Source organism: Artemia sp. Qi Xiang Cuo, chromosome 1 (assembly GCF_049724085.1).
Source record: "Artemia sp. Qi Xiang Cuo chromosome 1, ASM4972408v1, whole genome shotgun sequence".
In the NCBI taxonomy this organism is placed as follows: domain Eukaryota; kingdom Metazoa; phylum Arthropoda; class Branchiopoda; order Anostraca; family Artemiidae; genus Artemia; species Artemia sp. Qi Xiang Cuo.
Genome location: NC_142794.1, coordinates 64,326,625 through 64,339,592, shown reverse-complemented (window position 1 = coordinate 64,339,592; position 12,968 = coordinate 64,326,625). Strand labels below are relative to the sequence as shown.

At 34.3% G+C, this 12,968-nt stretch overlaps 1 protein-coding gene across 3 annotated transcripts in view; it reads left to right on the top strand.

Annotated features, from left to right (window-relative positions):
* The window catches only part of LOC148956594 (protein white-like), a 502,792-nt gene that overhangs the window by 442,790 nt on the left and 47,034 nt on the right, over positions 1-12,968 (top strand). For all 3 annotated transcript variants that reach the window (XM_089086018.1, XM_089086013.1, XM_089086025.1), the window contains exons 5-7: positions 3,821-4,121; positions 6,830-6,961; positions 9,896-10,124. In XM_089086018.1, the coding sequence (XP_088942144.1) occupies positions 3,821-4,121; positions 6,830-6,961; positions 9,896-10,124 (662 nt within the window). The remainder of the gene's footprint in view (positions 1-3,820; positions 4,122-6,829; positions 6,962-9,895; positions 10,125-12,968) is intronic.

Here is a 12,968-nt window from a genome sequence, read left to right as displayed (position 1 = left end):
AATCGGAATAGACTTGAGCTCCCCCCCCCCCCAAAAATAATACTCGCATTATTGGATAATTTGGATTACACTTCAGAAACGCACTCCAAGTATTTTTTCCACTTTATCTGTTATCCAAGCGGTAATAATAAAAGGTAAAAGTTGAATTAAAAAGCAGCGCTATCTACAATCTTTGTAATTTGTTGCCCTGGTGACCCATTTTCTTTAGTATTTGTAGTGCTTGGTTAAATGCATCAGAGAGGTTCAAGGGGAATAAATTATTGCACTGGCGCTATTTTGTTTAAGGCAACCGCAAATGATGCATCTGATGAAAAAATACGGTTAAATTTACCGTTCTTATTTTTAGACTGTGAAAGTAAAGTATTTTTTTTTAATAAAGCAACGGTATCAATGTCAGGTCTAAAATGAAATTATTCTTAGGTAATATTTTAGGATTCAGAAAATGTTAATTTGGAATATATACTAGCTTTTTTGTCATGGGAAACGAATAGATTTTTGAATGAACACGTTTCTTGAAACCATTAAAAGAAAAATCACTTTCTTCATCGCTTTGCAGGGAGAGAAATTCCCTCGGTTGCAGTACATATATTTTGCATAGCATAAAGTAGTTTTAAATCGGAGTCTTGCACAAGTCAAATCTTCAAAAGCGAATTGAATCTCAATAGAAGTAAGCTAGTGTTAATTCAGAATAACCCTTAAATAGTTCTAGAAGGAATTTTAAGAGAGGTTAAAAATTCTGAGAACGATTCCAAACCCAAAATACCCATGGACTATTTCTAGTATGTTTATATTTTTCGTATGAGAGTTCAAAACAGGCAAGCATCAAGAGGTTGGCCTGGGTTGTCTCCAGGGTCAAAGAAAAAATCACAAGGAAATTTCAAGATTACCGCATTGAAAAATCAATATCTTTTCTTTATGTCTAGGGTACCGAGCTTTAGTCTAGTGATTTGCTTTAAAATAGATTTATCGATAAATTATCTAGTTGGCCTAAAAAAGACTGTAAAGCTGTTATTGATTATTATGTTGAGTAAGTTGCGTTGTTCAATGCAAAAACAGATAATAGATTAAAATAAAATGTATTCTGCCTTTGACAGAATACTTAGTCAGGGTATTATGAAAACGTATATTATGGATAAACAGAAGAGATAAAGACTGTACTTAACTATAATACTTTCCCTACAGCAAAAGTTTAGAGCAATAACAGTTTCAAGTTATGGAATTATAATATTAAATTAATAGCCAATAGCAAGTATCGATCTATAATGGTATATGATAGACAAATATTAATTTATGTAAGAGTGTATAATCTTGGTTAGGCTGTAAATAATTGTAATAAACTAAATGAAATAACTTAGTTTATAAATATAAATAACTTTACTCTCCTTGGTGGTATTGTTGGGAAGATGGTGAGTGCATCAAGGATGAAAAAAATAGAATTGCCATGGCCCATGTTTTTTTTTACAGTTGAAGAAAGTGGAAAAATCGGAAGATCAGTCAGTGAATAAAGAATCCTAGATAAAAAAGCTGTACGAAAAGTTTAGTTCCATCCCACTTTCTACGGCTGTAATACTACGAAGGTTGACACGCTTTGCGGACGAAGGATGATAGATTTTCTTGATGAAGGATGGATGGATGAAGGGGTGTTCCTTTTGGCCGTCCGTCTGGGGCCAAGCAAAGAGCAGGTCGTTCCCGAATAAAATGGAAAGAAATCATAAAGAAGGATTTAAAAGAAATTAGATTTTCACCAGAGGGGATAAAGAGCCAAGCTTGCTTGATGAAGGATGGATGGACGAAGGAGTGTTCATTTTGGCCGTCCGTCTGGGGCTAAGAAAAGAGCAGGTCGTTCCCGAATAAAATGGAAAGAAATCATAAAGAAGGATTTGAAAGAAATTAGATTTTCGCCAGAGGGGATAAAGAGCCAAGCTTTGTATATATTGATGTGGAAGAGGAGTGTGCGCATCTGTATTAACTTCAGACGGCTTGGTGCTGCAGTGAGTTTTTAGTGGTAGTAGAGAAAATGATATGTAAATCTTGCTGATGCACATATTATTGTTTGCTCATGTACATCTTACTTTCGGCTATTATTCACATTCTTGGATTTAAAAATAAAAACAGAAGGGAATCTTAGTTCAGAAAAGAAATGCTAAATCGCTTGTTTGGTCTGAACCATCAGGCTATTGATCTTCAATTTTCATTGTAAATCCAGTGAATCAGGCTAGTAGACCCACGAATTGAGATTTAGGGTCAGTGTTTAGATCAGTCTTCTCGCAAAAGGGTCGCAGGAATCTCAGTTGTTTCTTTCCTAAGAAAATTGGTGATATAATGTCCTGTATTGACATTTTATTCAAATACTTATGTAATGAGTGAATTTAAAAAATAAAAATGGACCGGTATCAGCAACTAGTGTCGATAAGTATCAAAGGGATAAACGACTATTAAGAAAATATGGACAAAAGGAAAACCGAATAAGACGTTGAACAGTGCTTAGAACATTTCTTGGAGCTTTGGCACAAAAATTCTAATAGAAAATGGTAATGCTAGTTTTTAAGAAGAGTGGCATTTTGTGTTGGCAGCCAAATTTCACCTCGGCCAGTGGAAAAAGGTTTTCAACTATTTGTTTTTTTTTAGATCAGTTTATAGATTCACTTCTTCGGCAAGGGAAATTCTCTTTAAAATGATTTAGAGCTTCCTGTTTATACACTGTGGGTGGGGGAGCACAGTTTTTACATTTCTGTAATTTATCTGTATAAAATAAATAGATACATTTCCAAAATTGTAGGAAGATTTCATAGAATTCCGCCCTTTCAGAAATACCACCAGAATTTCACATAACAGTTTCTCTTGGTTGTTTTCGCTTATTTAACGTCTTAAATGACAACTCTGCTTTAGTAACCGCCTCGTTCTAGCGTAAATCGTCAACAGCAGTAAACGTTGAGTTATAATTTGTCGCAAAAACAATAAATTTTTGTACGCACTTGTATCTTGTAGTTGATTCCTTGCTGAAAAATATTGGATAAAAGGCTTAATCTGCTACGGCTATTGTAACTTAAACAGAATCACATAAAACAATCTATCGAGGTAAAACGTTACCTAAGCCATTTAATAGCTTTTTGTTCCTGAAGCTACATATATAGGCCGTAGCAGAAAAGAATAAATGGGCAACGGTGGACTTTCAACTCAGAAGGACCAGTAAGCAAATACACAAGACGGTATTGGCACATAATTTTGGCATATAATTTGGACCACTTTTGAGCCGATGGAGAGTATTCAGCTTACCCTCCCCTTAAATGGTGTCTTGGCATACGAAATAAAAGTATTTTTGCAGTTGGAGTCTGGGAAATAAAATTCAACATAGAATTAATAACTACTCTGTTTTTGGGGATCTAGTTTGTCTCCGATTCGTTTCGGATTGACAACTGTGACTTAGAAGCAAAAACTTAATTATTTTCAGTCGCTTAAAATTTGAGTGACCATTTTCAGTAGAAATTGTAGAACAAACTTTTCTTTTATAAAAAGCACCTTTTCGGAAGAAAAATCCCCCCCCCCCAAAAAATTGCATATTTTGGTAAATAATCTCCGGCAATAGCAATCCTGCTTCAGGCTAATGCCTTTCCAGAAAAAACTCCGATAATTTAACTTTTGTTACTTGATATTTGTCATTTTTCTTATAATTCGCCTATTTAAACAACATTGTGCTCTTCCCTCCTGAATTTTTTCCCCGAAGAAATAACTTCTTACGCTCATACCTGATTGAAACTTATCTATATCTTCGATTTTCATTACCAGTATAGTATGCTTAATTGTGCCTTATATATTTTAGATGCGGTTTAATTTGCCCCCCAAACTACAATCCAGCAGATTTTTTTGTACACTCTCTGGCAACTATTCCTGGTAAAGAATTAGAATCTCATGACAAAATTACTGTGTTATGCGATAAATTTGATACAACTATAAGCAAGTCACTCTATCACTATACTGAAGATTCGGATTTGTTGATGCCTGAGAAAAAGTCGCCATACAAAGCACATTGGCTTCAGCAATTTTTAGCTGTACTATGGAGATGTAGTATTACTATTTTAAGAGCACCCCAAGCCCTGCGAGTTCAGGTCATGCAAACTATTGTAAGATATTTTCTGATTCAGATTATTTTTTTTTTTTGGGGGGGGGGGAGGAGCTATTTTTAAGGTGGAAAATATATTTTTATGTCATAAAGCAAAATCATGATTACATAGGATTTTTGCGTAAAACTATCGCCAATTAAATAATTATTAATTACATATTAATTATTGCTTCCATCTCTAGTTTCAGGGAGTAACCATATATTTATTCTCAATTAAGATTTAAACTTTCTACACTGAATTTGTAAAAGCCTTTAGGTTTTCCCTGCTACCCACAGTTTTTCGAAAGAAACTTTTTCTTCGAGGGGCTTTGTAAATTTTTCTCATGGAATGGGTAAGGTTTACTGCCACAGGGAAGTTTGCGAATTGAAATTTCTATGCTGAATTCAAGAATATATAATTTTTTTTTGAATTCCCTCAGTTTCTCTGAAAGAGTAATTTATCTGAATTTGGGGTGTTTAGGACGCAAAAATCAATACCCAAAATCCGTTAGAGCTTGAAAAATCAAGTTACATTTTAAATATTTTTAACGGATGCAAAATACGACCTTTTGCAAATAAGAAAAAAAACAAAAGATTTTAAGCTAGTTTAAGCAGTATTTAAGGATGCTGATACATTTTCAAATCCAGTGTAAAAAACTGTGTTAAAATACTACAAGTTCATTTAGGGTTTGTTTATCAGTATTAGTTTAACAGGGTATATGTAGATTTTTTGCCCTCTTGATTCAAAAGAATACCGTTTTTGGTATTTTCTTTGACAAAATCGATAATAATTGCTTTCCCCTTCAACCCTATATTTTGAAAACCCTTCACTGAAAAAAAAAAACATTAAAAAAATTCATCATGGGGAAAGCTCTTCAACAGATGACCATTTTCATCAGAGGCAACGGTATAGCGTTGCCTCTGAGTAGTTCACATTGGCCGAGGACCTTGCATTACAGATGACCTTTTTCTTTTTACTATATTTTACGGAGTATGTATAGAGGTCTGTGAGCGGTCTGCCAAAATTATTCCACCTATTAAAACAAGTCTGCATACTTTCAAACAGTATCTAATTAAACCATAGTGCTAGGTTTGCCTAGCCAATGTGGAACCACGTGGCTATAGCAATTGAAAATCCGGTGTTTTACACAGAGCTAATATTTTAAGAACAGCAAGTAGCCTGAAAAGTCTGTTTTGGGATCTTGTCTTAGTAATTTCACAGAAAAACAGAGAATTTGCTTGTAAATAGTAACTAAAAAATTATGTTAAAGCTTTACTACGAAGTGTGTTTTTTAAGTAAGGTCTGTTTTAAGATAAGTACATGATTAAAAATTATTTCAAAAAGTAAATTCATTTTCAGAAAGTAAGTACTTCACTCTATTTAACGGCATAGTTGCCAAGTTTGTTCAAACGCTTATCATACCTCTCAACTAATTTTAAAGTTACCTCTTCAGGAAAACTTGCCGCCTGCTCCGATAGTCAAGAATTCACCGCCGTTTTACGTCATCATCATTATTGTAACAGTTGCCACTAAGATGTTTCTTGAAGTGAAGAAACAGATGATTCTCGGTGTAAGATCAGGACCGTAGGACGGGTGGTCTAAAACATCCCAGCCCAAACTGGCCAACATATTGTGGGTCTGACCTGCAGTGCGAGGTCTTGCATTGTCATGAAGAAGGTCAATTCCCTTTGACTGCATGCCAAGTTTTTTTTTTTTTTTAATCCCTGCGGAGCTTTCTGAGGGTTCGTTAGTATGCTTCTGCATTGACAGTGGTTCCTCGTTGCATGAAGTCGACCAACAAAACACCAAACCTATTCCAAAACACCGACGCCATGATTTTGCAGTGGGAGAGAGTCTGTTTGGCCTTCAACTTTACAGGGGACTGTGTGTGTGTGTTTTCATTCCATGTTATGTTTCCTCGATTTGTACGTGATATGCGAAGCCCATGTTTCGTTTCCAGTTCAACCGGTTGCCACTTCAGTGGCAACCAATACAATGGTAACGACGATGTAAAAACGGCAGTCAACTCTCGGTTATTTGAGCAGGTAGCCGTTTTTTATGCAGAGGCTACTTTAAAATTAGTTGAGAGGCATGATAAGTGTTTGAAAAAGCTTGGGAACTATGCCAAAAAATAGAGTAAAGCATGTACCTTCTGAAAATAAATTTACTTTTAGAAATAATCTTTCGTTGTGTACTTATGGTCAAACGGACTTTACTTAAAAAACACCCCTCGTATTAGTCTTACTAATTCTATATGCTATTTCTATACTTATTCTGTATTAATTCTACACAAATACTTGTAGTTTATCCTTTATTTCCTTGAATCGTCACTATTGTCAAATGGTCGTATCTGACATTTTCATTTTACTGAAGATAATTGCCCATAACTGTGTGCTATGCCGTCCTCAAAAGAACGATCATCAAGCAAATGTAGATCTGGAGGATGAAAGTACGAGCGAAAACAATTTTGAGTTGTAGTGTTGGGGGTTTTGTATTCAAAAATGTTGATCTAATGTTGAGAATGTCTGTTTTTGTTGAGAGCCGATGAACAAAACTTGGTTTATGAGGTTTCCCATTTACTACCGGGAAGATTTTATTCTCTCTCTTCTATGTATTTAAAATACATAGATTTTACCTTCAGCTCTAAAACTGATTTATGATAAATCTGATTACAAGAGCAACTTTTGTCCTTCTACTGGATTCTTAGTTCTTTGTTTTATTACCTACAGGCTATATCCTGCATTGTGACTACAGTCTTTCAAGGACAAGACTTGAATGAGCAGGGAATTCAAAACATCAACGGAGCCATCTTTATGTTTGTTATTAACCAAAGCTTTTCAAATGTTTTCGCTGTCGTAAACGTAAGTTTTGTTATTATTTTCAGATACCAAAGAATTCTTTATGTAATTCCTGAGACTATTCACCCACGTCCGTTTCGACCTACTTTTGCTAATGCTGCAGCAAAATTGATCGGTGGCTAATTTATGGCACCTAAGATAAATATTTTATCAAACAGTGCCTCTAGATTTCAGCATGTGAAATTCTTCTAATTAGGGCTACTTCTCACATAATAACTAGAAATTATAGGTCATTTTTGTAGTCTTGATCTAGCTTAATCTAGGGTGTCTTGTCTCTTGGGGTTAGCCAGCTTTTCATTATGTACATGCTGATTAGAACTGACCTGCGCTTTTTCTAAAGACTGTAATGTGTCACCTGGTCATTAGATTTTACTTTAAATTAAATAAAAAACCAGATTTTTAAACCGAGACTAGTGGGAAGTATTAAAACTTAAAACGAACAGAAACTATTCCTTATATAAGAGAGGCTGCCCCTTTCTCAACCCTCGCTCTTTATGCTAAAGTCTTAGTTCTTTGCGCTAAAGTTCTATAAAATAAATATCGTTCAAACTCAAAACCCCTTGTGTCTGAGCAGTCTTTCCTGCAGAATTGTGACAAGAAGTCGAACTTCAGCGTAAAGGGTGTGGGTTGAGGAAGGGGCAGCCGCCCACATAAAAGGAATAATGTCTGTTAGTTTGAAGTTTTAACGCTGCTCCTTACTTCCAGTTGAAAAAAAAAACTCTTGTTTTTCGGCTGAATAAATACCACCCCTGTTTACATTTTCCCTGGAAGCTTTCCTCCCCTTGGAAAATTCTCCTTGCGGGAAATCCCCCCTCCTCCGCACATGAATTTTCCTTTTGCCAAAAAATTACAACCCTTTCCCCGAGGACTATGGGGGTCATATCATCCCTATAGGTACAGTTATTAGATCTTTCTATTGTGCTGTTTCAATGACTATCTCAAAATTTTGATTGGATGTCCTTGGGCAAGAAAGCGCGTGGGAGGGAGGCTAATTGCCCTCCAATATTTTTGTTCACTTATGAAGGGCACTAGAAATATTTGATTTCCATTGGAATGAGCCCTCTCCTGATCTTATAGTACAATTGGTTCGAATATATCACCCCAGTAAAAAAAAATAAATAAAAGCACATCCATTATCTTTCCGGTAGAAAAATACTAAATAAAACATTTTTTTAGATAGGAACCTCTGCAGTTGGGTTTTCTAATATGCTGAATCTGATGATGTAATTTTCATTGACATTGAAAGTTTTTTTTTATGTATGGGAGGAAGAGAGAGAGAGAGAGAGAGAGAGAGAGAGAGAGAGAGAGAGAGAGAGAGAGAGAGAGAGAGAGAGAGAGAGAGAGAGAGAGAGAGAGAGAGAGAGAGAGAGAAAGAGAGAGAGAGAGAGAGAGAGACTTTACTAACATAAAATAGTAATAATTAACTACTTAAATACACAAAAAAAATACTCATTTATACTTACACTTTTGCCATCTACATTATATAACTGGAGAGTAATTCCTTTACCCATACATACTAAAAAAAAAAGTCCTTTAACCAGAAACACAAACTCAGACAATTCCTTATTAAGTTTAATATCTTCAAGCACATCTAACCAACATTTAGGTCCAACATGCCTAAAAGAAAACGTAGATTGCATAGATGGAGCAAAAGGTATACGGACATTCAGAGCTTGTCTAGTTGAAAAGTTATGGACCTGGTTTCCTATTTGAAATATAAAATTAAAGCAACGTCCTAGATTGCAACTCATTATTTGATACATCTGCTTTGCACTACTGTAGAAGAATAAATGAAACACTGGTACCACTCTAAATTTTAGTTACATTTTTCTGACTGAAACACGGCTGTGGACACGACATAAAATCCGCATAGGAGAATTTTGCAAGACAGGAAGAGGACGAAGGTGGAGAGAAAATAGATTTGACCAAATAGCACAACAATAAAAAAGATACGGATGTACAAGAGAGAAATGGGGCATACGAATAATCTCAACCGGAAATTTATTTTTCAACTTCCGCAGCATTCCAAAATTACAGGAAATCTTAACACTAATAGCCTCAACATGTTTCCTAAAAGACAATGTTTCATCTGTATGAACTCCTAAGTACTTGATCTCAGCATTTGTGGTAACAATAACCTCACCTAAAGTTAAACCCTGAGCCTACGGATAATAATTCTTGGAATACATAATACATAGGAACTATATAATAATAATAATAATAACTTATTTATGCCCTCTATACATACATGAATGTACGCAGAGAAGTATAAGAAATAAATGAAAAGAAAACTGAAAAATACAAAATTACACTTCTAACGAAAAGGACGACAATAAGTAGCTCATAATACTCAATAACTCACGAATATATAATAAATAACTTATGATAGCTCACTAATGCATAACACTAAAAATACTCATAAAACATAACGCATAAACACTCATAATACAAAACGCGATTGTTGCTTATTATCATTTTTTTAAGTCAAAAGAATGGTTTGCTTGAGCTTGTCACATAGAACAACAGAAATTCATTACACATGAGATATAGATTAACCAATAACAACCTTCAAGCTCAAATAGCTACAAAAGAAAGGTCATTTATTCGCTCATTTTAAAGGTAATTTAAAGGTCAGTTCCATGTTATTTGCTCATTAAATCGATAAAAATTCGAATTTTTTTAGGTCTCCTCCCTAGCTCCCTTCATTCAGAGAATCCTAATAATAACCCTTTGATATTATAATTTTATCATAGTTACCATTAATGATACCAAATTAAACTAACTTGTTGTAAAATATGTTTTATATTAAATTATATAAAGCTATTGCAAGGCAGGACCTCTGCTCCTTAAAAAAAAAAAAAAAAAAAAAAAAAAATTACCAAATGCAGTAAGATAACGCCATGTGTCTCAATTCAATAATTAATCTCCTATTTATAGGTATTTACAGAGGAAATTAGTGTATTTTTGCACGAACATGACAATGGTATGTATAGAACAGACGTGTACTTTTTGGCCAAGACAATGTCGGACCTACCTCGTTTCATTATTTTGCCCGTTTTGTTCTTAATGCTCCCTTATTATGCAATTGGATTAAATCCAAGCTTCGACAGATTCATTATGGCTGCAGGAATATGCATTTTAGTGGCTTTGTGTGCAACCTCTTACGGTGAGATTTTTTTTTTTTAGATAGCCTATACTTCGTAAAAAAAGTAAAATGTTTCATAATAGCTAACTAAATTTTTCAGGCATTTTTTTTATTTCTGCAGATGAAATGGCAAAGAAAAATAACAAAAATAAAAGAATCTGGCCCAAGGCCAGTGGAAGACGCGGAAAAACGTACCGTAGTTATTTTGCCTGCATAATCAACAAGGTGACTTTAGCGCCAAGGAGGAAGAGAAAATAGAATCTAAAGCAGCGGGAAAGTATAGGCCTACACCCTGTTAAATTAAAAGAAAAAAGCGAAGAAAGAAGACAAAATCTGAAAATTAGGCAATATAATTAAAATAAGGATAAAAGACAAAGAAATTATTACCACTACAGGGTTACTCCTGTACAATCCTGGAAATTTTCAGTTTCATATACACAGTAATATTACTCTTTATTCCCGTTGAAAAATATCTTTTTAATAAAAAAACTGTCGAAACTTTTAACACTTAAGATGCTTTGTCTAGTCCTCTTAAACTCAGAATTATCCTTCTTCTTCCGAGCTAGCGTTCCATGTTAACTTGGCGTATTTTCGTGAGCCGGAAGGGATACGAGGATGTCAATCATTTTAAAACAGTGTATTCCTGTCCCGATTTCAATTTTCATTACGAGTCATTTAAACCAATCTAAGAGAGGGGGCCCCTCACCCCCTATACCCCGCAAGTGCGATGTCATAAATCCTTGGTGGGTCGTAATTTTTATGCAATTGAGAATAAACGTGTCATACAATAATGAAATCAAACTATTCAGAAATTTTCTCATTAAACTAAACAGTATCATTTTACGTATTTAAAACAACAGAAAAAAATTGGTCGTGCACAACTCTGGCAACTATGCAATGCTTTATTACCGCTAGTATTAATAGGCAATTGATCAATAATTGCATTTCATTTTTTAAGAACCGCATATAGGGTTAGGGATGAATGTGCCACCATGCTTGTGCCACGGGTATATAATTAGCTTAACTGTAGCTATAAATCAATTGCTTCAGAATTTTCCCCTGATAGAATGTTAGCCCGATTTGGGCAAAACTGTTGTATTGCAGCAACAAGTGGCATAAACCAGCCCTTTTCTGTGGTTTAGTGTCATTTCCGCAGGCCAGCATGGCCTATAAAGCTGAGAGATCAATTAAGTAACAAGTTAATTTTGATGATGCTGGGCCGATTTGGTTCCTCGCAATTTTTATGCGGCAATAATTTGGTCCTGTTTGGGCCAACATTCCTGTTCGTACAACAATATGGTCCAAATTCGCTCTTTGATATGGCTAATTTCATTTATTACTTCAGAAAGGCATCAATGTCTTGAATTTCATGAAATATGTAAACAATCTATCATGAGAAAAAGAAACACAAAATAAACGTGAATCCATTATCCTCCTTCTAGGAAAACTCTTAAATTTCATGTTTTATTTGATAGCAGCTTGTAATCTTTCTTTTTGAGCTCTTAGAAATATATCAAAAAGAAAAAGAAACACAAAATAAGCGTGAATCCATTATCCTCCTTCCTAGGAAAACTCTTAAATTCCATGTTTTATTTTGATAGCAGCTTGTAATCTTTCTTTTTGAGTTCTTAGAAATATATCAAAAAGAAAAAGAAACACAAAATAAACGTGAATCCATTATCCTCCTTCCTAGGAAAACTCTTAAATTACATGTTTTATTTGATAGCAGCTTGTAATCTTTCTTTTTGAGTTCTTAGAAATATATCAAAAAGAAAAAGAAACACAAAATAAACGTGAATCCATTATCCTCCTTCCTATGAAAACTCTTAAATTCCATGTTTTATTTGATATCAGCTTGTAATCTTTCTTTTTGAGTTCTTAGAAATGTTGAATTTCATGGTGTATTTTTCATTTAGAAATCCGTCCTTGTCTTGTTTTTTTTTTCTCCCTTTTCTGAAATTGTATGAATTCGGTTGTTTTTACGTTTAGGGTTAAACTATAAATTAATAAATTTTGACATTCATAATTAGGATGAAAACAAAGTTCTAAAACAAATTCCATTTATTATGATCAAAATTTGGCTCTATAGAGTATTGGAGACTGCCACTCCGCTTGATCCTGCTATTTACGCTCAACTTTCATTTTTGCATAACAATATCCTGAGTATCCTGTTCATCCCATAAAAAGTGCACCACTTAAAATTTTTTATGGTGATGGGGCTTGAATATATATATATATATATGAAAAAAATGAATTTAAGGATGATAATTTATAATTCTTTCAAGGGAGATTCTTCGTACAAATGTTGCTCTTACGGCAGCAGCATTAGCAGCCTCTCCCCTGTCCCCTTTTTATGTAGTTAAGCACATAAATGTAACTTTTAGCGCTAACTAAAAAAAAGTACCACAATAAAAGAGGATCTTTCACCTTTCAGCAACCCTTTTGCAGGCTTATCCCGAATACAATCTTCACAGTAAATGAGGATTGGGGGAAAATTCCCTCACCCTTTCCTACATGTGTATCTGAAGGACCCCCGCTAATATCTGGACAATGTGGGCCTAAAATAAATTTGTTGAGGCTTTAGCTCCCTCTCAAGTGAGTCAGCTCAGTCGAATAAAGCTGAAAAATAACTATGGATTGTATTCATATATTAATTTTTTTGAACTGTTTCCATAAAAGCAGTTTAAAAAAAGTAGTAAAAAGCTACGTTTATTCAGAAATAAAGCAAAGAAATAAAGCAAAATGAAAAATAAAAGCAAAACCAGAAATAAAGCAAAATCAAAATTCGTATTTTAATCGAACAGAAATGACTTGGTTTCATTGAATCAATGAAACCAAAAACGAAGTGAAATTATGATGCAACAA